The sequence below is a fragment of the Pseudopodoces humilis genome, chromosome 3 (genome assembly GCF_049639895.1).
Source record: "Pseudopodoces humilis isolate 2021_Gansu_Grassland_sample_001 chromosome 3, ASM4963989v1, whole genome shotgun sequence".
Lineage (NCBI taxonomy): Eukaryota > Metazoa > Chordata > Aves > Passeriformes > Paridae > Pseudopodoces > Pseudopodoces humilis.
Window position 1 is genome coordinate 110,576,680 of NC_142202.1, and position 20,327 is coordinate 110,597,006.

The 20,327-nt window shown below is 43.3% G+C and overlaps 1 protein-coding gene across 8 annotated transcripts in view; it reads right to left on the reverse strand.

The window, feature by feature from the left end:
- The window catches only part of PKHD1 (PKHD1 ciliary IPT domain containing fibrocystin/polyductin), a 234,539-nt gene that overhangs the window by 191,425 nt on the left and 22,787 nt on the right, over nucleotides 1–20,327 (reverse strand). For all 8 annotated transcript variants that reach the window (XM_088053430.1, XM_088053431.1, XM_088053432.1 and 5 more), the window contains 10 exons: nucleotides 17,701–17,855; nucleotides 16,999–17,183; nucleotides 15,917–16,039; nucleotides 14,257–14,362; nucleotides 13,085–13,363; nucleotides 9,738–9,868; nucleotides 9,049–9,184; nucleotides 5,186–5,381; nucleotides 3,700–3,767; nucleotides 126–1,739 (listed from right to left, as the gene is read on the reverse strand). In XM_088053430.1, coding sequence (XP_087909556.1) covers nucleotides 126–1,739; nucleotides 3,700–3,767; nucleotides 5,186–5,381; nucleotides 9,049–9,184; nucleotides 9,738–9,868; nucleotides 13,085–13,363; nucleotides 14,257–14,362; nucleotides 15,917–16,039; nucleotides 16,999–17,183; nucleotides 17,701–17,855 — 2,993 coding nt within the window. The remainder of the gene's footprint in view (nucleotides 1–125; nucleotides 1,740–3,699; nucleotides 3,768–5,185; nucleotides 5,382–9,048; nucleotides 9,185–9,737; nucleotides 9,869–13,084; nucleotides 13,364–14,256; nucleotides 14,363–15,916; nucleotides 16,040–16,998; nucleotides 17,184–17,700; nucleotides 17,856–20,327) is intronic.

The following is a 20,327-nucleotide window of genomic DNA, read 5'->3' on the forward strand; positions in this document are numbered from 1 at the left end:
ATCCAGCTGTCAACAAAAGTATTTTTTTTAATCCATAATTTTTGCTTTCATGACAAAAAGCCCCTGTCACTGCAATGCCTCACAGAAAACCCTGTGAGGAAGTGCAGCAACCCACCATGACTTACCCCAGTTGTGACGTGCAGCTGTCACTGTCAGAGGAGAAGTGAATGTCAGGTTGGAGGAAGCCCATCCCCTGGGAATATCCAGACCCAGAACAGGGTACTTGCCCACAGGGAGCAGAGGAGCTGTGCACTGCAACACAGAGCGAGCGATGGTGATGTTGCTGCAAGGAAAATCTCCAATAAACACGAGGATAATGTCCATCTCTGTGACCTGTGATACTGTCAAAGTTAAAAGGAGACCATTGGAAACAAGAGAAAGGAAATCTGGGGTGAATTCCTCACTGTAATTTATTGTTCCAAGGTAATAGGAGTGTCCATCTACTTTCAGACTCAGAGCCCTCGTGCCTTTCCCTGGAGGCACTGTGCACTGGATGAACACACAGGTGATGTTGAGAACAAGGCAAGGACGATGGTCTATGAGGACTGAAGTCATCCTCTTTCCCTTCAGGGCCAACCCAGCTAAGCTGAGCAGGCCTCCACCATTGGTGCTGAAATTCCGTGGGTAGAACTGGTACACCCAAGGGAGGATGGTGAGAATGCTGGATGTCCCTCTGAAACAAGCACTACCACTTTTCCTGCTGGATATGGAAATATTGTGCTCCCCTGGGGCCAGGCAGGCTGTCTGGCACTTGATGATTGTTTCATTCCAGAAAGTCACCTTGCAGGCAGTGCTGTTATCCACGCGTACCACGGGGCTGTCACCCTGCCACGCCAACCTCTGTCCTTTGATTGTCATGTAGGTGAATGTCCCATTGGTCTTCCAGGTCACCAGGTGGACCAGGGGGGTCCAGTGCTCATGAAGGTGGAGTGTACAGTCCCCAAGGCACACACTGCAGACCCCATTGACAAGCACGGTGACACTGAGAGCCCGAGATGCCTCAGCCAGCCACTGAGGGTGCAAAGGGTGGGCCCCTGGAAGGACAACACAACTGATGGAGTCATTATCAGACTTCTGGATCTCACAGGAATAATTACTCCCCAGGCTGACCTGTACCAAAGTCCTCCTGGATTTCAAAGCAACACCAGATATAGTGAGCAACATCCCGCCACAGATTGATCCTTGAGATGGGAATATGGAGCTTATCTGTGGAGTTATGGTGAGGGCCTGCTGCCTTGCTGTCACTTGAGCATATCCCAGCTGCCTCTGGATGACCTGGATGGGGAAAGTCCCAGGTTCCAAGCTGTTCAGTGGCAAAGAACACTGATAAGACATTGCAGACTGGTTGTCCCACTGAAACTCAAGTTGACATGCACTGTGTCCAAGCTTAGCCATAGATCCAGTGATGTTTATTCCCTGAATGCTCAAGAGCAGGCTGCTGTCCGTGATTTCTGTTTCAACAGAAGTAACGAGGGGAGTCAAAGCTCTTTGGTAGTTAAAAGTGATGGTCCTATTTGCAAAGAGAGCTTGTTGAAGTGACTCGCTGCTGATGGCTACATTTACTCTGACAGAGGTGTCACGTGAATCTTCATTAGACCAATTAACAGCTGGTGGGGTCAGGCACTTAATTGTCTCTTCTTCCAGTTGAGTAACTGTACAGGTTTGACTGTCCATTGACACAGAAACCAGGGCAGGATTTTGGCTAAAGCCCACCCCAGAGATTGTGAGCAGTGTTCCACCTAGGAGCAAAATAAAATAAGGAAGAAGGGTATTATACTCAGAAGAGGAATTCATGACTATCTCTGAACCATCTCAGGATCTCAAGAATCAAACCATGATCTTTAAGGTCCCTTCCAACACAGACCTGTTATGATAAAGCTGAAAAGCATGACAGGCTGAAGGAAAGAAGAAATAAAATCTGGTGTTTTGGGCAAGACAGCTAGAGACAATAGCAGCCATATATCAAGATAATCCTATGTGGACAAGAGGCTAAGGTAACAAGTAGCCAGTGACATTTGTGGCAGTAAATGACTGCAGAAAGCCTCCACAGAAACTGAGAAAGCTGCTGTGACAGACCCCTGAGAGTAAACAGAGACTGAACTCTTCATGCAATGGGACTGTCTGTACAGGTGGGTGGGGAGGTAGTTCTTGATGGCCACAGGGAAAAAGAATGAGATTGTGAATTTAAACTCTGGCATTGTCAAATTTCATGGAATCACCAAATATTTTGGGTTGTAACAGGCCATAAAAAACATCTCCTTCTAACCCCTTGTCATGGGCAGGGACACCTCCCAAGACCAGCCTGGCCTTGGACACTTCCAGGGTTGGGGCAGCCACAGCTTCTCTGGGCCCCCCTGTGCCAGGGCCTCGTCACCCTCACAAGGAAGAGCCCACCCAAAAGCTCTGTCCATGTTCCTTTTGTTTGTAGTACTGGTACTCCCAGTGTCCTGCCTTGCTTCAACCTCTTTATCCACCAAGCCCATTCTCTTCCTTTTCCCATGATCTAGCTGAAAAAAATAAGTTTGTTTATGATGAGGTTTCTTTTTAAGTGAGCCCAAATCCTTAACCCGGATGCACACTTAAGTGTTGGAGACAACAAAAGATTACAGGTGAGGGGGGAGGAATTGGTGCTTTTTTACAGCAAGGAGATTTTAATTCAGCTTAAGCCATTCACAGAACCACAACCAAAGAGTTAATCAGTTCTTATTTAATTTCCAATTTACCCTTAAATGTAAAAAGAAATATAAAACTTTTATTATTTTTTGTAGTATGGCCTAATCTTCAAAACTGATAGGATTTTCTCTCCAAGCTCTATCCCTTCTCTCATCTTTCAAGGCTTGAGCACTTCACAAACTATTGAACTAATCTCGTACCACAAAGCCTCTGAATTTTTGTGTCTTTAAAGGTGTTGTGAGCCTGGGAGAGCAATCTGTGGAGGACCTGAGGTTGTAGCACAAGAATTTCTCTGTCTTCTATAAAAGCATTTCTAAGGGCTCATGTAAAATTCACTACAGGGATTCAACTCTCCTCCACCACCAGCCAAGTGACAAAATAAATCAACCACCTCAAATCTGCTTTTTAAGATTTAAAGTAAAACTTTTCTTTTTAATTCAGCAATGTTCTGCTCAGAAACACTTAAATTATTTCCAGTGTCTAAAAGCTTAGAATGAGATTAATAAATATTTCCCTTTTGATTAAAATTAATGCCAAAAAGGGGGCTTTTTTCTTTTGTCATTTCAACACAACAAAAATGAACATCCCTTTTGGGATCACTTGAAATTATTGTTTGCTTCAAACCACAATTGTACTCTGCTTTCCATGTAACATCAACATGGAAAAACCTTGAAAGATGGGGGCAAAATGACTGAAAGAAACAGCACAGGTGAGCCAGGTGTGGGAATGCTTTGTTTTCCCAATGGGAATGTGCAAGGATACATGAGCAAACACTTGGGGAAATCAAATTCAAAGCACAGGGAGCCTTGAGCCAGCCAACCAGATGGAGGGATGCTCACTACAATCCCACATTTCCAGACCGCTGCTGTCTGCCAGTTGATGTCTGCATAATAAAGGGTCACAGATTCAAAAGCCCCTCATTTAAACGGATGTGAAATGGGATGTTCTTTCCATTCCTGCAGGAAAACTGTGCCCTTGATCCCTGTAACCTCCATAAGTGGCTGCTGATGTATCAAGGGTGTTTACCCAGAATGGAGCCACAACACGGCTCGATGCTGAAGATCTCGGAGAGGTACTGGATTACCGGCTCAACCCTGCAAAACACAACCAACACAGAAAGGATTTGGGGAAGTTAGGGGTATTCTTTAATTTTTCCTTCCTGTTGCAGTGCTTTTCTTTCTTACAACTCTGAGAAAGCCAAACACCCACCTGCAACATCCCCTTTGTTTGGTGTCACAGTGACAAGACCACCCAACACCCCAAATTTTTCCATGTGGTTTAGAATCACAGAATGGTTTGGGTTGGAAGATCATTAAGATCATTCCATTCCAACCCCCTGCCCCTGGGCAGGGACACATTTGAGCTACATCTGTCACAAACACTCTCTTATCAATTGGCAACTTGTGGGCCAAATTTTAGTACAACTGATTTGCCCATCTTGTGCCCAAGAGAAGTGCATTGAAAAGGCATCACAGCTTCCCTCTCTTCCCACACCCTCCTACCAGAGAGTGGAGTAAACTGAACAAGAGGAATCCCAGGCATGAGCTCCTGAAGCCCACCCAGATAGAGTTATAGCTCTATTTCTGTCCCATCTGTTTTTCTTCATTTTCTTCATCACTCTGCTTTCAGAAACATCCCCTTCTCTAAAAAGACATGATAGAGAAGGGATCTTCCCAATCCTGCAATCCAGCCCACCAGAGATCAGAGTCTTCTCCTGGGATGATCCATTTCCTTCCAATCTATCCCTGGAGATGAAGTGATGGCGCTGCTAACAGACTCCAGTACCAGGTGGGATGAATCCCTGTGTGCCATCCCACCAACCACAATTTTTCTCCTTCTGCAGTTCATTAACATTACAAGCAGTTTAAGTTAGTTTGTGAGTAATAAAAACACCTCATTTCTCCCCAATATCGTCATTTCAGGATCACTCCTGGCAGTTGCCATGGCTGGGGAACAAAACTGTGTTGCTTGTGAATACATTCCTATATCCCAATTTCAGGTCAGCTTTCCCCCACACTTTAATTCATTTATACTACATTTATCCAGGCATGAACTTGAAGTGTCACCTTAGGAGATGGAAATAGCATCATTTAAAAATTCTCCAAACAAAGCATTTTTGTATTGTTCAAACTAGCTTTTGTTTTTCTGATGAAAAGTGTTTCTTTTCTTCTGCTGTTTTCCTACAGCAGGATTTATCTGAATTTGACCTGGATCTCTGAATACCTTTGATTGCCTGAATATGCATTTTTCATCAAATCAACTGTTTTTTCCTAAAATGTTTCTCTCCTGCCTCCTACTGATCCAAGGGAAGTTAATTGACTAGCATTAAGCAGTTTGCTGACTTGGGCTCCACAGATAAGCAAATGCCTTGATAATTATTCATAATTTCATACCACACTGCAGAATTCACCGTTAGGTACAGAATTTTTGAAAAACTCAAACCTTCCTTTTCAGATTAACCCTAAAACACCAAATAGGATGGAGAATTAAGTTTCTCAATGAAAATACACACCTGCTTGAAGCGACAGCGATGCCATTGATGAGGACAGAAATGTTGTACCACCCTGCAGGCAGGGCTGGAAGCGTCACATTAACCCCATGCTCTGTCTGTGCCTGGATCTGTGGCCACGAGTCCCCAATTTGGACCTTGACATCTGAGCCCTGGTAGCTGGCAAACTGGGATATTCCAATGTGAAGCTCCTCACCTCCTGCAGAGAAAGGAAGTTTTTCAGCGTTTCTGGCAACGTTTATTTTAGCACACATGACCATTGCCTGAGGAAGAACAGAGTCCCATCGTGCCAGAATAGGTCCAGCCATGTCCAGCAGCCCAAGCCCAAAATGCTGAAGATTGTAGTTCTGTAGGTTCTGTATCCTACCCAATCTCTCCTGCATAAGGTCACCAGCTATCAGGGTTCTCTTGAGACATCAGCACAGTGAACTTGGTTTTGGCCACCAGTAGCCACTCTCAGCAGCACTCAGGACAGGATCCATGTCCCCCTTACCACAAATGTCTGTCCTATAAATGTCTGAACCTGATATAAAACAAATCCAGTTTTTTTAAAGCTCTGGAGCTGAGAGGTTCTGGGATTTTTTTTTAAATTCCTCATAAACGATCTAGAGCCTGTTTTTCAGAGTTGTGGAGCCATGTTATAGTAACAGAAGCCTTCTGCAGTAAAATCAAAATTTCCTTGGGTACCTAAAGTCAGATGTGCTTGTCATGGTTTAACCCCAGATGACATCTCAGCCCCACACAGCTGCTCATTCCCTCCCCTGCAGTGGGATGGGGGAGAGAATTGGAAGCATAAAAGGGAGAAAACTTGTGGGTGGAGATAAAAACAGTTTAATGGGTAAAGCAAAAGTTATGTGTGCAAAGCAAACCAAGGACTTCGTCCTCCTCTTCCCATGGGCAGGCAGGTGTCCAGCCACCTCAGCAGGGCTCCATCACATGGAATGGTGACTTGGGAAGACAAAACACCATCACTGCCTTGTCTTTGTGAACATGAACTTTGTAAACTGAACATGAGAAACATGGTCTGGATAATCCCTTGGGCTTGTTGGGATCAGCTGTCCTAGCTGTGTCCCCTCCCAAATCCTTGTCCAGCCAATTCACTGGTGGGGTGAGGAACAGAAAAGTCCTTGACTCTGTGTAAACCCTGCTCAGCAATAACAAAACATCCCTGTGTTATCCACATCCTTTTCAGCATGAACCCAAAACACAGCCCCACACAACTCACTACAAAAAAAATTAATTCCAAGGAAAACCAACTCTGTTCCAAAGCACCTGATTTTCAGTAATCATGACTCTCTCTCCTCTTTAAGCTGCTGTGGTTCAAACTGTGCTCAAATGATAGAGGACACCTTCATTTATCTGTGAACAGCGCAGGAACAGGAAAGGACAAAGTCAAGGGACAAGGGATTTTCATAGCCTGAATTTCTTCTAAAATAGCTTTAAAAAAATAAGATGGTATCCATCAGTCCAAATAAAGGCATTTTCACTGATAGCTCTATCTGTGGTCAGTGAAGAGAAAAGAGACTTTATGCCATGATTATGCCATGATCCATTCTATTGTCAGACACATGAAGGAGATGTGGCAAATCCCACTGCAAAACCATCTATTTATCTTCAATGACCATGCAAAACACCTAACACTGAGCACAAGGATGTGTTTAGGAGGTGAATCTCATCCTCCTGCCTCCCCTGAAAGGATGAAGGAGGGAGGAAGGAGCTCCTAAGAAGCAGGAGAGGCTGTACAAAGCTTCCCTCAACTACCTGCTCCTCTAAGCAGGTCTTGGAGCTGGTACTTTTCAATTCTGCACTCACAAAGACTCAAAGTTTGAAAGCCTGAGAAGTTGAATATATTAATAACATGAACTCTTTGGACTCTTGGTCAATTGTCAGCTTAATCCCAGATGCCTGGAAGGCACCAGTGTAATTTATTTATTCTTTTTATTATATAGAAGGAAAATTATATTAAAAGAGGAAGCCATGGAGGTTCTGAATAGAAGATTGAACTCAGCCCCACCACAACTCATGAGACACTGTAACATTAAGGAATTCCTTGCACCTGAGCTGCCCGCGGCTACAAAACCCTCCCCTTGGTGCTTTGGTATCTGAATAATATTCAGATGATAAAGGACGTTTTCTCTTATTTATGCATTCTGGAGTAATAGAAAATGACAAGGGCATTTGGAGAAAAAATGAATAGAAATGCTGGGAGTGCACAAGGAATTTTGGCACTGGCAGTCACCCAACCCTGTAATCCCCACCAAGTCCAACCAAACTTGAGAGCTGCAGGTAGCTTTAAGGTGTTCACTGGAGAGGTTGTAAAGATAGAGAAAAAAGTTAGATTATTATATCCTTGGAGAAATGGAAGTGGGAAGTAGGTAAGAAAATAGGAATATTTCTGTCTTCCATCTTCCTTCCTCACCATCTCGGATACCAAATAACTGGTTTGCCATGCAGAAATGTGCCAAACTTTCCTAAGAGGCTTCTTTATAAGTGGACATCATTCACCATTTATGCTTTCTATTCTCTACACACAACCAAAATCCTGGGTGGGGAAAAGGGAAATGTGGGAAAAAAAAAAAAAACCAAAAAAAAACCAACTCCAAATAGAAACTTTCAAAAGACAGGAATGCCAAACACCCCATGAGATCTAATTAGGACTTTGTCTCCATGAATTCTGTGAGGTCTATGCTCATATTCTAAAGTAACACATTGCAAGGTCAAAAAGTAAGGAACAGTTTGGCTTGGAAACAGGAACTATGTGAAAGAAATGTTACTTATCCCCTGCTTTCAGAATCCCAAAATGCACATGATGCTCTTTATGGCCAGCTCCTGGGGATCCTGGAGAAAGGCACTTTCCAGAGCTCATTTCTCCTGTCATGGATGAATCTGTTACTAAGAAATACAGAATCATGGAATATTCTGAGTTGGAAGGGGCCCACAAGGATCATCAAAGTTCAACTCCTGACCCTGTACAGGACAGTCCTGAGAATCTCACCCTGTAACTGAGAAAGTTGTACAAACATTACTTGAGCTCTGGTGATACCTTAAGTTTTAGCTTTCATATTTTTTATATTACGTGTTCCCTAGCTTTGAGCTTTGTATTAAATGTTAGTGAGTTCTCTTCACAGAGTAGGCAGATAAAACAATTTCTTTTCTAGCTTGATACCAAGGACAATTGTTACAAGTTTCAGGCCAAAAAGCATAAACAATGATGGACTGAAGAGAGAAAACAAGGATGGGACTTCATAACCCAAAGCAGTGATTGAACAATTAACCACAGTATGCAGATGGACCAAAAACTTACAAAGATCTGAGACCTCGTGACCAGTTGTCCGTTTTGTGACCATTTTTGGTCCATCTTGGGTACAGCCCTGACCAGGCTCTTGTACTGCCCAAGGTGTATCCTTCAAGGCCTTTCAATAAATCCCTACTTTATTCTTAACTCTGTCTAGCCTCTGTTCTAGGTCAGCCTTCTCAAGGCATCACTGGCAGCCTTGGGGCTGTGATCATTCCCTGGGGAGTTTGTTTGTTTGAGGTTTTTTTGCATGAATGGATGGGATCACTTCAGAGCAGAATTAGAGAAACTGGACACAAAAGCAGGGTTATACTGAACCTGACATCCTGTGGAAGTCATCCATACCAGCCTTGGGCAAACAACCCATTACCTCATGTATGCTAGTGAAAAAACAATAAAAAACCAACCAGGATTGACCAGGACTAGCAGGAAATATGGGAAATAAAATTTAAAAGGAAACAAAGAAAAAGTGTCAGATCAAACTTTATAGACCTAAATTCCCTCTGCCCCACCACCATCAGCACTAACAACACTTCTCCAGAAGATGCCCAATACACATCTGCATTTTCACCTGCTATGCCACTTCTGTTCCTGCTCAGGGATACTAGTGCAGGGTTTAAGGAAGGATCATATTGGAACAAGTTGGTTACTGTTGTTGACTGGTACCCAGAAATCAGTGTCACGTGGACAGCAGCATCTTTTGTCCCCTAAGAAGAGAGAGAAAGAAAATGTCAGAGACAAAAATGAACCAATTTAAAGTTATTTCCTCTATTCCTGCATCTCCCATATTTAAGTCAGGCACATGGCACTGATGAAACTTTCACACACACCAGATTCTACTTAAATATTTATTTTGTTATGTTATTTTAAAGAGTTATGTTATTTTAAAGTTATGTTGATTTTAAAGAGCATCTATGAAGATTTAGAAAACTTAAAACAATCGCAGACTATGCAGATTTGGATTTGCTATACCCATACAAATATATTAAACTAGTAAATAAAATCCCAGACTAACTATACAGTTTTTAATTTGCAATATTCTTATTAAATTAAGGTGCTTGCTTTTTTCACTGGTTTTCATAAACCTCCTATTAATCCATTTTTAATTAAGCTGGTCCAGAAGAGTCCAGAGTAAGCTGCCCCACAGCCAAGACTTGGCTGAGAAGCTGCTCTTTGCCTTTCCCCTAGTGTAGCCCAAGCCAGGAAAACATAAGAAGGCACATTGGTTTCCGACTGCTCCCCCAAAGTGTGGTTTCTTACCCGAGAAGGAACTTTACATTGAATTCTTGTTGAATTTCTGCCCTCCTCCAAAACTGGGCAAGGCTGGGATCCAAACAACACTGCATTTACCCCTTCCAGATTGGTGCCCCTGAGAGTCACTTTAAGTCCTCCTAAAACAAACAATTATTCCATGTTATTCAATATGTAAGATATTTTAATATGCAAAGAATTCTTTGTTTATAGATGACTACAAAAGGCAGTAGGGTCTCTCAGTTGAGCTGATGATGATCTGTTCCAGTTTTGCTGTGCCTGGCTTCCTCTCTTGCACCAGATATGCTTCTTGCCTTATTTGAATTATTTGAACATGAATTATTTGAATTCTCCTCCACAACGCAGGACGACTGGATTTGTTTCTCGGTTTATTTTTTAATGACATACTTATTTAAACCAGCAGGCTCTGGCCTGTGATCTCCCCCTTAGACAGATCCCCAGCCTGAGAATGAAATAAGGAAGGAAGGAAGAAGCACTAAGAATGGAAAATGAGGTTAAAGCAGCAGGTGCTCTCACAGTTCAAACAGCTGCCAAGCTCCCTGCTGCCAGAAAAGCCTGTAGCATGTGTCTGGGAAACTTGGGATAGAAAGGGGACTTGGCAGGGCTCGAGACTTGGAACAGTGAGGGAAGTCACGGAGGGATTCGTTCCGTGGAGCAGCGAGCGAGCTCAGCTCTCCTGCGTGCCAGACCGAGCCTCTCCAGTCCCATGTGGGATCATGCCCTACACGACTCAGACTTGTGCTTGATCTTTCTTCAGCATCCAGTTCCAAAGAGTCAAGGTGCTCCTTTGCTTTTCCAAGTGATTAGAAGACTTGGGGATATTTCAAAGAGAAACAGGAAAGAGAACAGGAGTGGGCATTAATGGCAATTCTAAGCTGGAGTTTGTGCTTTGATGCGTTTCAGGGAAACTTTAAAATGAAAAGGAAATGGTTGCTTGAAACTTAGGGTTTTTCTCTAGTTCTCAGCACTGCAGAGTTTTGGGATTATGGCTGAACAGACTGCTCAGACAGGCACTAATTAATGCAGCGTTTATTTGTATTTATTAGAGTGACTATATTGTAAACCTACTGAGCTTTTATCCCTCTTTTCACATGTGATGTAAGCAATCCTCTACATTAAAGTAATTATATATTAATGACAGATTCCCTTGTACTCTTCCCTAAAATTACCTATTCCTGCTAATTCTTTAAACCACCAGAATTATAGAAGTTTAGTGAGAATTATAGAAGTTTAGTCTTGATTTCCTGTGGCTGACAGCAAATCCTGGCCAACAATCAGATACATTAACAGCAAGCTCCTGCTATTCACTGGAACATGGGAGTATCTTTAGAAAGGCATTCCATGCTTCCAGAGTTAGGTCATGGGGATCTCCCAGCATGGCACCACTGAGACCAGGGATATTTTGACAAGAGGGAGCTGAAGCCAAGGTGCTCTGTCGCCTTCCCGTCCTGTAACAATAAATTTGCAGTCAGAAAGAGCAATAAGTGAAAACTGAAGCCACTTGTTAATGAAAGAGTTGTCAGATAAGGAGCTTCAGATTTAGAGTTCAGAATACTGACTGTTGTGTGAAGACTGGTGCTGTTAAGTTTTGATATCTACATTATATCTATATGCAGTGAAATACTGCCTGTGTGCACTTTACAACGAGATTGAAGAGAGGTATTTGAAATGGGAGAAATTAAAAACACAGATGGAAGCTGTAATTCTTTCCAATTATAAGCATTTCAGGCACATGTAATGTAAGATAGCATTATACTTGCTTTCTTTTTAATGAGTGACAGATCACTGTAATTGGGAGGAGTGGATTTGCCAGCAAAGGAAAGGAGAAGCAAGGCCCAAACGTTAAAATTTGCCATTGCTGGATTGTTTTTAAGAGTTGTTTGGAGATGTCTGGGTTTTCTATGAATTAAAAGTGATTCTTAAACTTAGTGTGCCATGACTCTCTCATTAGGGGGAAAAAAGGGTAATAAAAGAGTTAGAATAGTTTTCTTCCCATGCAACAACAACAACAACAAAAAAAAAACACCCAAAAAAACCCAACACAGCAGAAAAAGAAAAAAAACAACCCCCCTCTCCCCCAAAACAATGAACAAGAAAGAAAACAAAAAACCCTCAAAACCAGAAGCACAGAAGAAGTGGCTGTAACTCCTAGCTTAGGTACCCTGTGTTATTCCAAGTCCATCCCATGCTTGTCCATGGAGAGGTTTACAGGCATCATTCCCTTTCTGTGGCTGCTCCAAAGCAGCCAAGCATGGCACAGTCAGATCTCCAAGCCATGTGTCTGACCTGCACTGAGGCCAGGACTGCTCTCAGTGGTGATTGTTACCATGATCTCAAAAATAAAATGAGATTTACAGAAAAATGACTGGGTAATTTTACTGCCAGAGTAGACCTGGTTCATGCTGGTTCTGCTGCATTCTTTGCTGCTTGAAAACAAAGGATAATCTGAGACTGTCCTACACTGCACAGCCCAGGTGGATCAAGAGTGTTTGCCACGTTTCTCATTGGGTTGAGGAGAATCTTTCCTCTTCAAAAAAAAAAAAATAAAAATTAAAAAAAACTCTTTCCAGATTTTGTCTTCAGGTATGGAATTTATCACCCTATTTAATGTTCTATTTCAAGGAGAGGAGGTATAATGGGAATGGAAGAAGATTCAGTTCAGCTTTAGCTTCTCTAAGTTTCTTAGCTTTGTACTTAAATACAGGTGGGTTTTCCATTTTATTCCTCAGAACGTGAATTTGCTTCAGTGGTGCTGAGAATAACCAGAGTTCAGCCATTTCACAGTTATAGAATCAAAGGATCATTTTGTTTGAAAAAACCCTCTAAGATCAATAAGTCCAACCAGTAACTCAGCACTTCCAGGCTCACCACTAATTCATGTCCCCAAGTGCCAGGTCTACACAGCTTTCAAATCCCTCTAGGGATGGTGACTCCTCTAATGCCCTGGGCAACCTGTTCCAGTGACTGGCAACCATTCCAGTGAAGAAATTTTCCCTAATACCCACTCTAATTAGGCCAGATTAAATCAAATACTACAAAGCCACGTGTAAAATGGATATGGGAGGATGAGTATGAAACACTACTGATTTGCTCAAATGAATGTATGTGCACTTGAAAATATAATTCCCAAACAAAACTACTCAGGAAACAAAGAGCTAAAGAGAGCCTGTCAGGCTTTTGGTCATTTTTAACTGTGCTATGGGGCACACACAGTGTGTCCAACCATAAAATTTCTTCATCAGGTGAAAATCTTGGTAGTGAAAGTACAGCAGAACCAAAACATGCCACGGCAAGGAAGAAGCAGGAAGCAGCTCCCTTGGAGGGTTCACACCTACCAATCTCTGAGGTCGAAGGAGGTTCAACAGCTCCCAGTGTTGGCTGGACTGTGAGGAAGATCCCTTGTCCTGTGGTGGCACTGAGAGCAAAGCCGTGGGGTGTCACCAGCATCGTCAGCGGGTGGATCCCGACCGGCAGCCTCGGCACCTGGCAAACCACTTGGCTCTGGTTCCCAGCTGTGACGTGGCAGCTCCTCTTGTTCACCTCCACCCGCAGGGCCCGCAGCTCCTCACCAAAGCCAGCTCCCCTGAGAACCACGGTGGCCTGGGACCCTTCACCTGAAGGAACATGATCATCAAGGTCACTCACGAATTTTGGCCTAGCTATGCCCAGAATTTAATTTCAGCCAAGAGTTAAAAGTTTTTACCAGCTCCAACAGGACATCCTGAAAACTACACCACTGGTGATATCTAATGCTTCCACATAACAGCAATTCCTGCAGGGCCCTGTCCAGCTTACATTTTTCCTTAAATTTTTATTAAAAATAACTTGAGCCCAGAGCTGTTTTTTGCTTTAGGCATCAAACCTGTCATTGTTTCTCTCTCCTTTATGACTCTACCATAGAATCACAGAGTAGTTAAGGTTGGAAAAGACCTCTGAGATCCCCTCTGTGTTCACTACTAAACCAGGTCTCCAAATGCCACATCCACAAGCCTTCTGAACCCCTCCAGGGATGGTGACTCCACCACTGCCCTGAGCAGCCTGTTCCAGAGCCTGACAATGACAATTTCAATGAGGAAATTTTTCCTAATAACTATTCTAAGCTTCTCCTGATGCACCTTAAGGCCGTTTCCTATCATCTTATTTCTTCATCCATGGAAGAAGAGACCAAGCCCCACCTGGCTGCACCCTCCTCCTATCCCTCTTCCCATCAGGGAGTTGTGGAGAGTGAGAAGGTCACCCTGAACCTCATTTTCTCCAGGCTGAGCCTCCCTAGTTGTCCTCCCCAGACCTGTGCTCCAGACCCCTCCAGCTCCTCTGCCCTTCTCAGGACTAACTTGTACACTCAGCATGTCTGCAACTGGGGCTGATCAGAAGTGACCCATACAAGTGCAGCTTCCATAAAATCAAACATTTACAAAAGGACACACATACACATGAAATCACCAGCACCTGGCAGCTCTTTTTCACAGAATTTTTGCTGTTGTGTTCAGACGCCAGGCCCCGTTACCTGATGAATACTCCACATCTCTGACTATGGGTGTCAGTTTCTGGCTGAACTGGAAAGAACACGAGCCAGAACAGTTTGCAGGGACATCATTCACCATCACCACCACCTGGAGACAGACCAGAGCAGGACCTTAAAGCTGGTAAGGGAGCAGAGGTGTTTTCTAGAGCCACAACTGACTGATGGATGCTGGTATCCACCCTGAGCTACTGAGAGCACTCAGTGCTAGAACAGGGAACAGAGAGCTCTTCACCATGCTGCAGTCCCACTGCAAATTTAAATAGCAAATTGCTATTAAATGGCTATTAATGGGCTCATCCAAGGCACAGCAGAGCACAGATTTGGATGCTGCACCTCCCAGCCAATCTCCCACCATCCTGGGACCACACCTCCTCAAACTCCTGTTCTTCCAGTCACCCATTGAAGACTTTTATTGCCTTGCCCCAGTTCTTCCCACTTTGCTTTGGGAATAAATTTATTATGTTTAAAGTGCCCTGAAAGACTAATTAAAATGAAACCTACAATGTGTCTTCTCAACATACAGCCCTCAATTTTATTTTTTATCCTTTGTTGTTCATGCTGAAGGAAAAAAAAAAGGGGTGTGACCTTGATTATCTACAAGAGGTATTAAGAAATATCCCTCCTGAGATATTGATATTTTTGAAGAGTCAGCTGGAAAAGGATAGGGCATAAAAAAAGCCCCACTTTATCTTTATCTCTCTGGGTGTTAAGGGTGTGCCAGAAGAGTATACCAATGCCTGCAAAAAGAAAAGCATCTGTCCCAAATAAATGCAAGGAGCACAGAGTTGCTTGGACAGAGAGTAAATAATTAGAGGGACATTTTTACACTGCCAGAATAAAGCTTCAGAAACTACCAGGAAATCTGTTTGCTGCTGCTGGTCTTGTTTCACTTGGGCTATTTGAGGGTTTATGCAGCATGGATGGAAAAGGTGTCACAGGTGGCTAAATCACTGGAAGAAGAGCAACCTCATGGCTGGGAACCAGGCTCATGGAAAAAGCAGGATGCCTTGGCCCCAGATGTTGCACAGCTGGGCTTGGAGCACATCCAGCATCACCCTGTTATGGCCACAGTGCCTGTTAGTCTGCTGGAAACAAAGCCAGCAATAGCCACCTTTCTGCAACATCTGAGAGCAGAGCTGGAAACAAGTTTGTCCACCCAGCAGACTGGAATGATTCTTCCTTCAGCCTGAAGCTCTCCTGTCTCTCTCTTCTCTCTTAGGGAACTGAGATCCAGAGAGATTCAGGACTTGCCTAACTCACAGATGAGTATCCCAGTCACCAACTCATTTATTTTGCCCATCAGTGTGACAAAGTGTTGCAGGTGAATTGTGTAATTCACAGTTTGGTGTCCAGCACCTCAGGACCCACCAAGGGTGGGGGTTCAGAGATTTTCATCCCTTGGCCACCGCTTCCAAAAAAAAAAGATAAAGTTTTCCATCACCCATGATCACCATTCTTCCCATTTCTTGAAGGAAAGTTCTGTTCCACATACCAGGCAGCAGAATATGAGAAATTTATGGCATGGAACATCAGATTCCTGAAAGGATTTATTGGCAGAACAAGGTAGCCAAATACCTGTGAGACTTCTGCAGCTACACAAGTCTGCTGAATCAGTGAAAAGTGTGAGAGCACATCAACTCACCTGTGTTTGGTTGTGGGGGGTGGCAAGCATGTCCCCAAATATTGGTCCAATAAACACACCCCCGTCGTAAACCACGCGGGTAGAGACAGTTGGCTTCAGGCCAGTGAGGTTTTCATCAGAGACCTGGCAAAGATGAAAGAATTTAATTTTCTCATCCTTTTCTGCCCTGTGATTTTGAATTAAAACAGAATCAAGCAAATAACTTCTGGAAACTTCTCACACATCTTCCAAGAATCATATCTCCACCTCTAAATCTTCATTACTCGAGGTTTCACAATACCTCCCTCTTCCCACCTTCACTTTGCAGGCAAGGAAATGACAAAGAAATTCAGGAGTCAGGTTTGTAAATAAACTTCTAATACCCAATAATATAACTTGGATTTAGGCATGGAAAGATCTTCTCAAAGCCATGAATTTGGGTGAAACAAGGGCCTGTGCAAGAGCTGAAGATGCAGCTCAAGCTCTTTTCACCCTCCAAGCCAACATCTTGAGCACTGGAATTTGTTGAAAATTACATCACGCTTTCAGGAGCTGAATATCCAAAGAAATAGTGTTTCCTCTTGAGGTAGGAAGCATCTCAGTCTAAGTCCTTACTCAAAATGACCCTTCTGCTTGAAACAAAACTAACATGACAATCTTGAGAAGGGAGAGTGCAAAGTGAACCTTCTCCTGGACTTAAGAGAACCAGATATGAAACCAGACAAAACACTGCTCAGAAAAACACCTTCTTGGCAATGAAATGATGCCACAAATCTGTGACGAGCTTCAGTCGCTGTACTGAAACATCAAAGTGGATACAATTAATGAAGATTTCATTTCAGTATACCAGCCCCTTTGCTGTGCAGAAAATACACTCAAGTTTCCTGGTTTTGAATCACAGACCTGCTATATTTTCTTGTTCTACAACTGGGTTTTTTTTAATCATTTAATCTGGAATTTGCTTAAGGTGTTGTTCCAAATAGGAAGATTGCCTAAATTTCCACAGTGTCTTCATAAAAACAACCATTGTGAGAGTGAATCAGCCAAGACCAAAGACATCAAATGGGGACTAAAGTGGGAATTAGTAAAAGAAATTACTGTACACTGATAACATTGGGCAAGTCCCCAGATGTTTTTTTCCAAGTCAGCGTCCAGGTGCTTTCATAGCACGAGCTGGATTCTCTGGTCACAGTGAAGTCACTGGTGTTGAAGAAGGGAGCTGTAAAATGATCCACATTGTCCTGCAAAAGCCTGCGGAGCTGGTGGGCAGAGGTGTGCACTGAAACTCCTGCAAAAGACATTAGGGAGCAGTGGCTATCTCCATTTCCAGGAGAGCACATCTGCCTGATCCTAGGAAATGAAGGGGTTTCATTATTAGTGCAAGGCTGTCATGGTTCAAACTTCTGCAGATGCCAAAATAGTGAAATTTATTGGACCCTAAACACCAAGAAATTATAGAATTATAGAATAGAATCATAGAAGGATTTGAGCTGGAAAGGACCTTCAAAGGTCATATAATCCCAGCAGATCAGATTGTTTAAAGCCCTATCCAACCTGATCTCAAATGTTTCCAGGGATGGGGCATCCACCACCTTTCTGGGCAACCTCTGCCACTGTTTCCCCAACCTCATCCTAAAAAAATTTCTTCCTTATGTCTAATCTGAAGATCATCCTCTCTTTTTAATAACAACCAACCTGGCCTTGAGCACACCCAGGGATGGGGCAGCCAAAACTTCTCTGGCAATTAATTCTTCCCTTGGCTTCCTGCTCAGGAAATCCAGGCCCTGACCTGCATCTTCCCTTACCTGGTATCGCTGTGTTGGCCAAGTGGATGCGGAAGGTTCCTCCGAGAGGTGGGGATGACTTCTGCAGCCTCTGGATGGTGAGGCCAACCCTCACATCCTCCGTGGAAACATTCAGGTGTCCATATTCCTCAGAGCCCTCCCCGAGCACTGCACCTCTGTGGGACAGAGAGGGGGTCACAGGAGGGCACCAGCAGTGGAGATCCCCACGTCACCAACAGCTGAGGACACCCATATAGTTCCTATATGGGAACTGTTGGGGTCAGAAGCACAGGAAATCTGCCCTTGTCTGTGGTGCCTGGCTCTGACACCCAAGAGAGAACTGAGTTTAGCATAGCACCATGGAGACAGCTTTTAAAGTTAATTAGAGAAACTGGGAATGTGAGTGTGTAGGCTAGATAGAGCTTTCTTAAGTCACTGGGTGAGAAAGTTAGAGTTTAGGGCTTAAGCTATATTTGAGAATAAAGAGACAACACGGAGGATTTAGGGCATTGTCCCTTTCTCCTTCTTCCTTCTTCTCTAAGGGTTTTTGGGTAATAATAATATAATAATAATAATGAGTGATTGAATAAAGAAATCCACAGTGCAGCACACAGGTGTCGGGTCACAGGGTCAGTAAGAGAAATAACTTACTTGGCATTTGATTATTGGACAAATAGACATATAAAAGACCTTGAAGAGATTGCCATTTTGCACCTCTCTATCTTAGTGTATGTAGCTCCCTGTACTCTGTAAATATGTAATATAGATAAGGAAGGAATAAAGAACCAAGCCCAAACACGAGAAAATCGCCTCTCTCTCATCAATCTCAGTCCTGGAGAAAAGAACCCAGCCACCAATGTCACACCCCAACAGGAACAACACTCCTGAAGGATTTAAGGGGAAGATGCCCAGAGCTCAAACCAAACTGGATATTCCCAACTTCTAACTTCTTATCACTCTCTACAACTCCCTGAAAGGTGGCTGTGGTCAGGTGGGGGTCAGTCTCTTTCTCCAGGCAGCAGCTGACAGAACGAGAGGACACAGTCCCAAGCTGCGCCAAGGGAAGTATAGGTTGGAAGTTAGGAAGAAGTTGTTGATGGAATGGGTGATAAAGTACTGGAATATTCTGCCTGGGGAGGTGGAGGAGTCACCATCCCTGGATGTGTTTAAAAAAGACTGGATGTGGCACTCGGTGCCATGGTCTAGGTGAGGTGTTAGGGCTGGGTTGGACTCGATGATCTTAAAGGTATCTTCCAACCTAGACATTCTGTGATTCTGTGAATTATGCAGGCAATGCACAGAGCAGAAAATTATGGAAAATGACCTTTTAAAGTATATGACAGAAGAATTATTTATATACCATCAAGCACCAGGGAGTGCTACCCCAGTACTTGTGTTTCTAAAGAACCAGCACAGCACAGCCGAGACAGCACCTGGCACAGCAAAGCAAAAATATTTCCTGCTTCACACTGTAATCTCCTCAAGCTCATGAAAATCTCAAATTCCCTGAATAACAGTGAGATTTCATATTGTACAATCATTTAGGTTAGAAAAGACCCCTAAGATCGAGCCCAATTTTTAACCCAGAATTACCAGGTCCATCATTAAACCATGCCCCCAGAAACCACATCTATATTGGGGTAATTCAAGTTCACCCAAAGTCCAATTTCTAAAAGTCAAAATGCTTTTCTCCTTCGCCACTAAAATTCTCGTTTTTCAAAGGAAAAGGAGCCTCTCTGTGGTACAACGATGCCACCGTGTGTTAAGTGTCTGGATAACAAGTGGCTTCTGCAAAGAAAATTTCCAAAAAACAAAACCAAAAGGACCACTGAGCCCTTTTTACAGCTGGTACAGGATTTCAGCCAATATTCCTGTTCTGATAAGAGTAGGAGTCGTGTTGGATTAAATCAGAGCCTGTATTCAGCGGAGAGATACAGCCAGGTTTATTTTGAAGATGTCCAAAGACAGTGCTCAGCCCACCCATTTTTAAAGCTTGTGCTGATTCCTGCTTCTCTCTGATACCTTCCTCTGTGAGATGGAGAAGCCCACCTGTGCCACACACCATTTTTATCCTGGTGAGAGGTGCTGTGATCAAACTGTGTCTTAATCCTTTTATTTTTATTAGCTAAACGGGTGGATCTTCCTAAATCTTCATCTCCTAGGCATTTTCCTCAGCTCCATAATGATTCTTACGGCATTTTTTCCCAAATTTATTTGAAAAATACAGCCATCAGTGTCATTTGCAGCATTCCAATGTCAGTCTTCAGGCTCCACAGAGGAGTAAAAATTTTCCCTCTTCCTATTAGTTACACCTCTGGTTATGCATCTCAACCACCACAAACCCCCCTGCATTCTCATTCCTGCCCTTACCCTTGGTGGTTTATGTTAAAATACCACATTTGACTGATCTGGATACAATCCAACTTTTACAGGACTTATTTTTCTAACCTTTAATGTTGCAGCCTCTGATCTAGTCATAGCCCATGTCTCCGATTCCTCTGTCATTGCTGTGAGGAACAGAAACCTCATCTCAGCACACAAGGACACCCAAGGTGGACTCCCAGTGCCTCATGTGGGAATTGGTGTCATTAATTTTGGAGACACCTCTGGATGATCTTCACCCACTGTTCCAGAAGGGCTTAGATTTC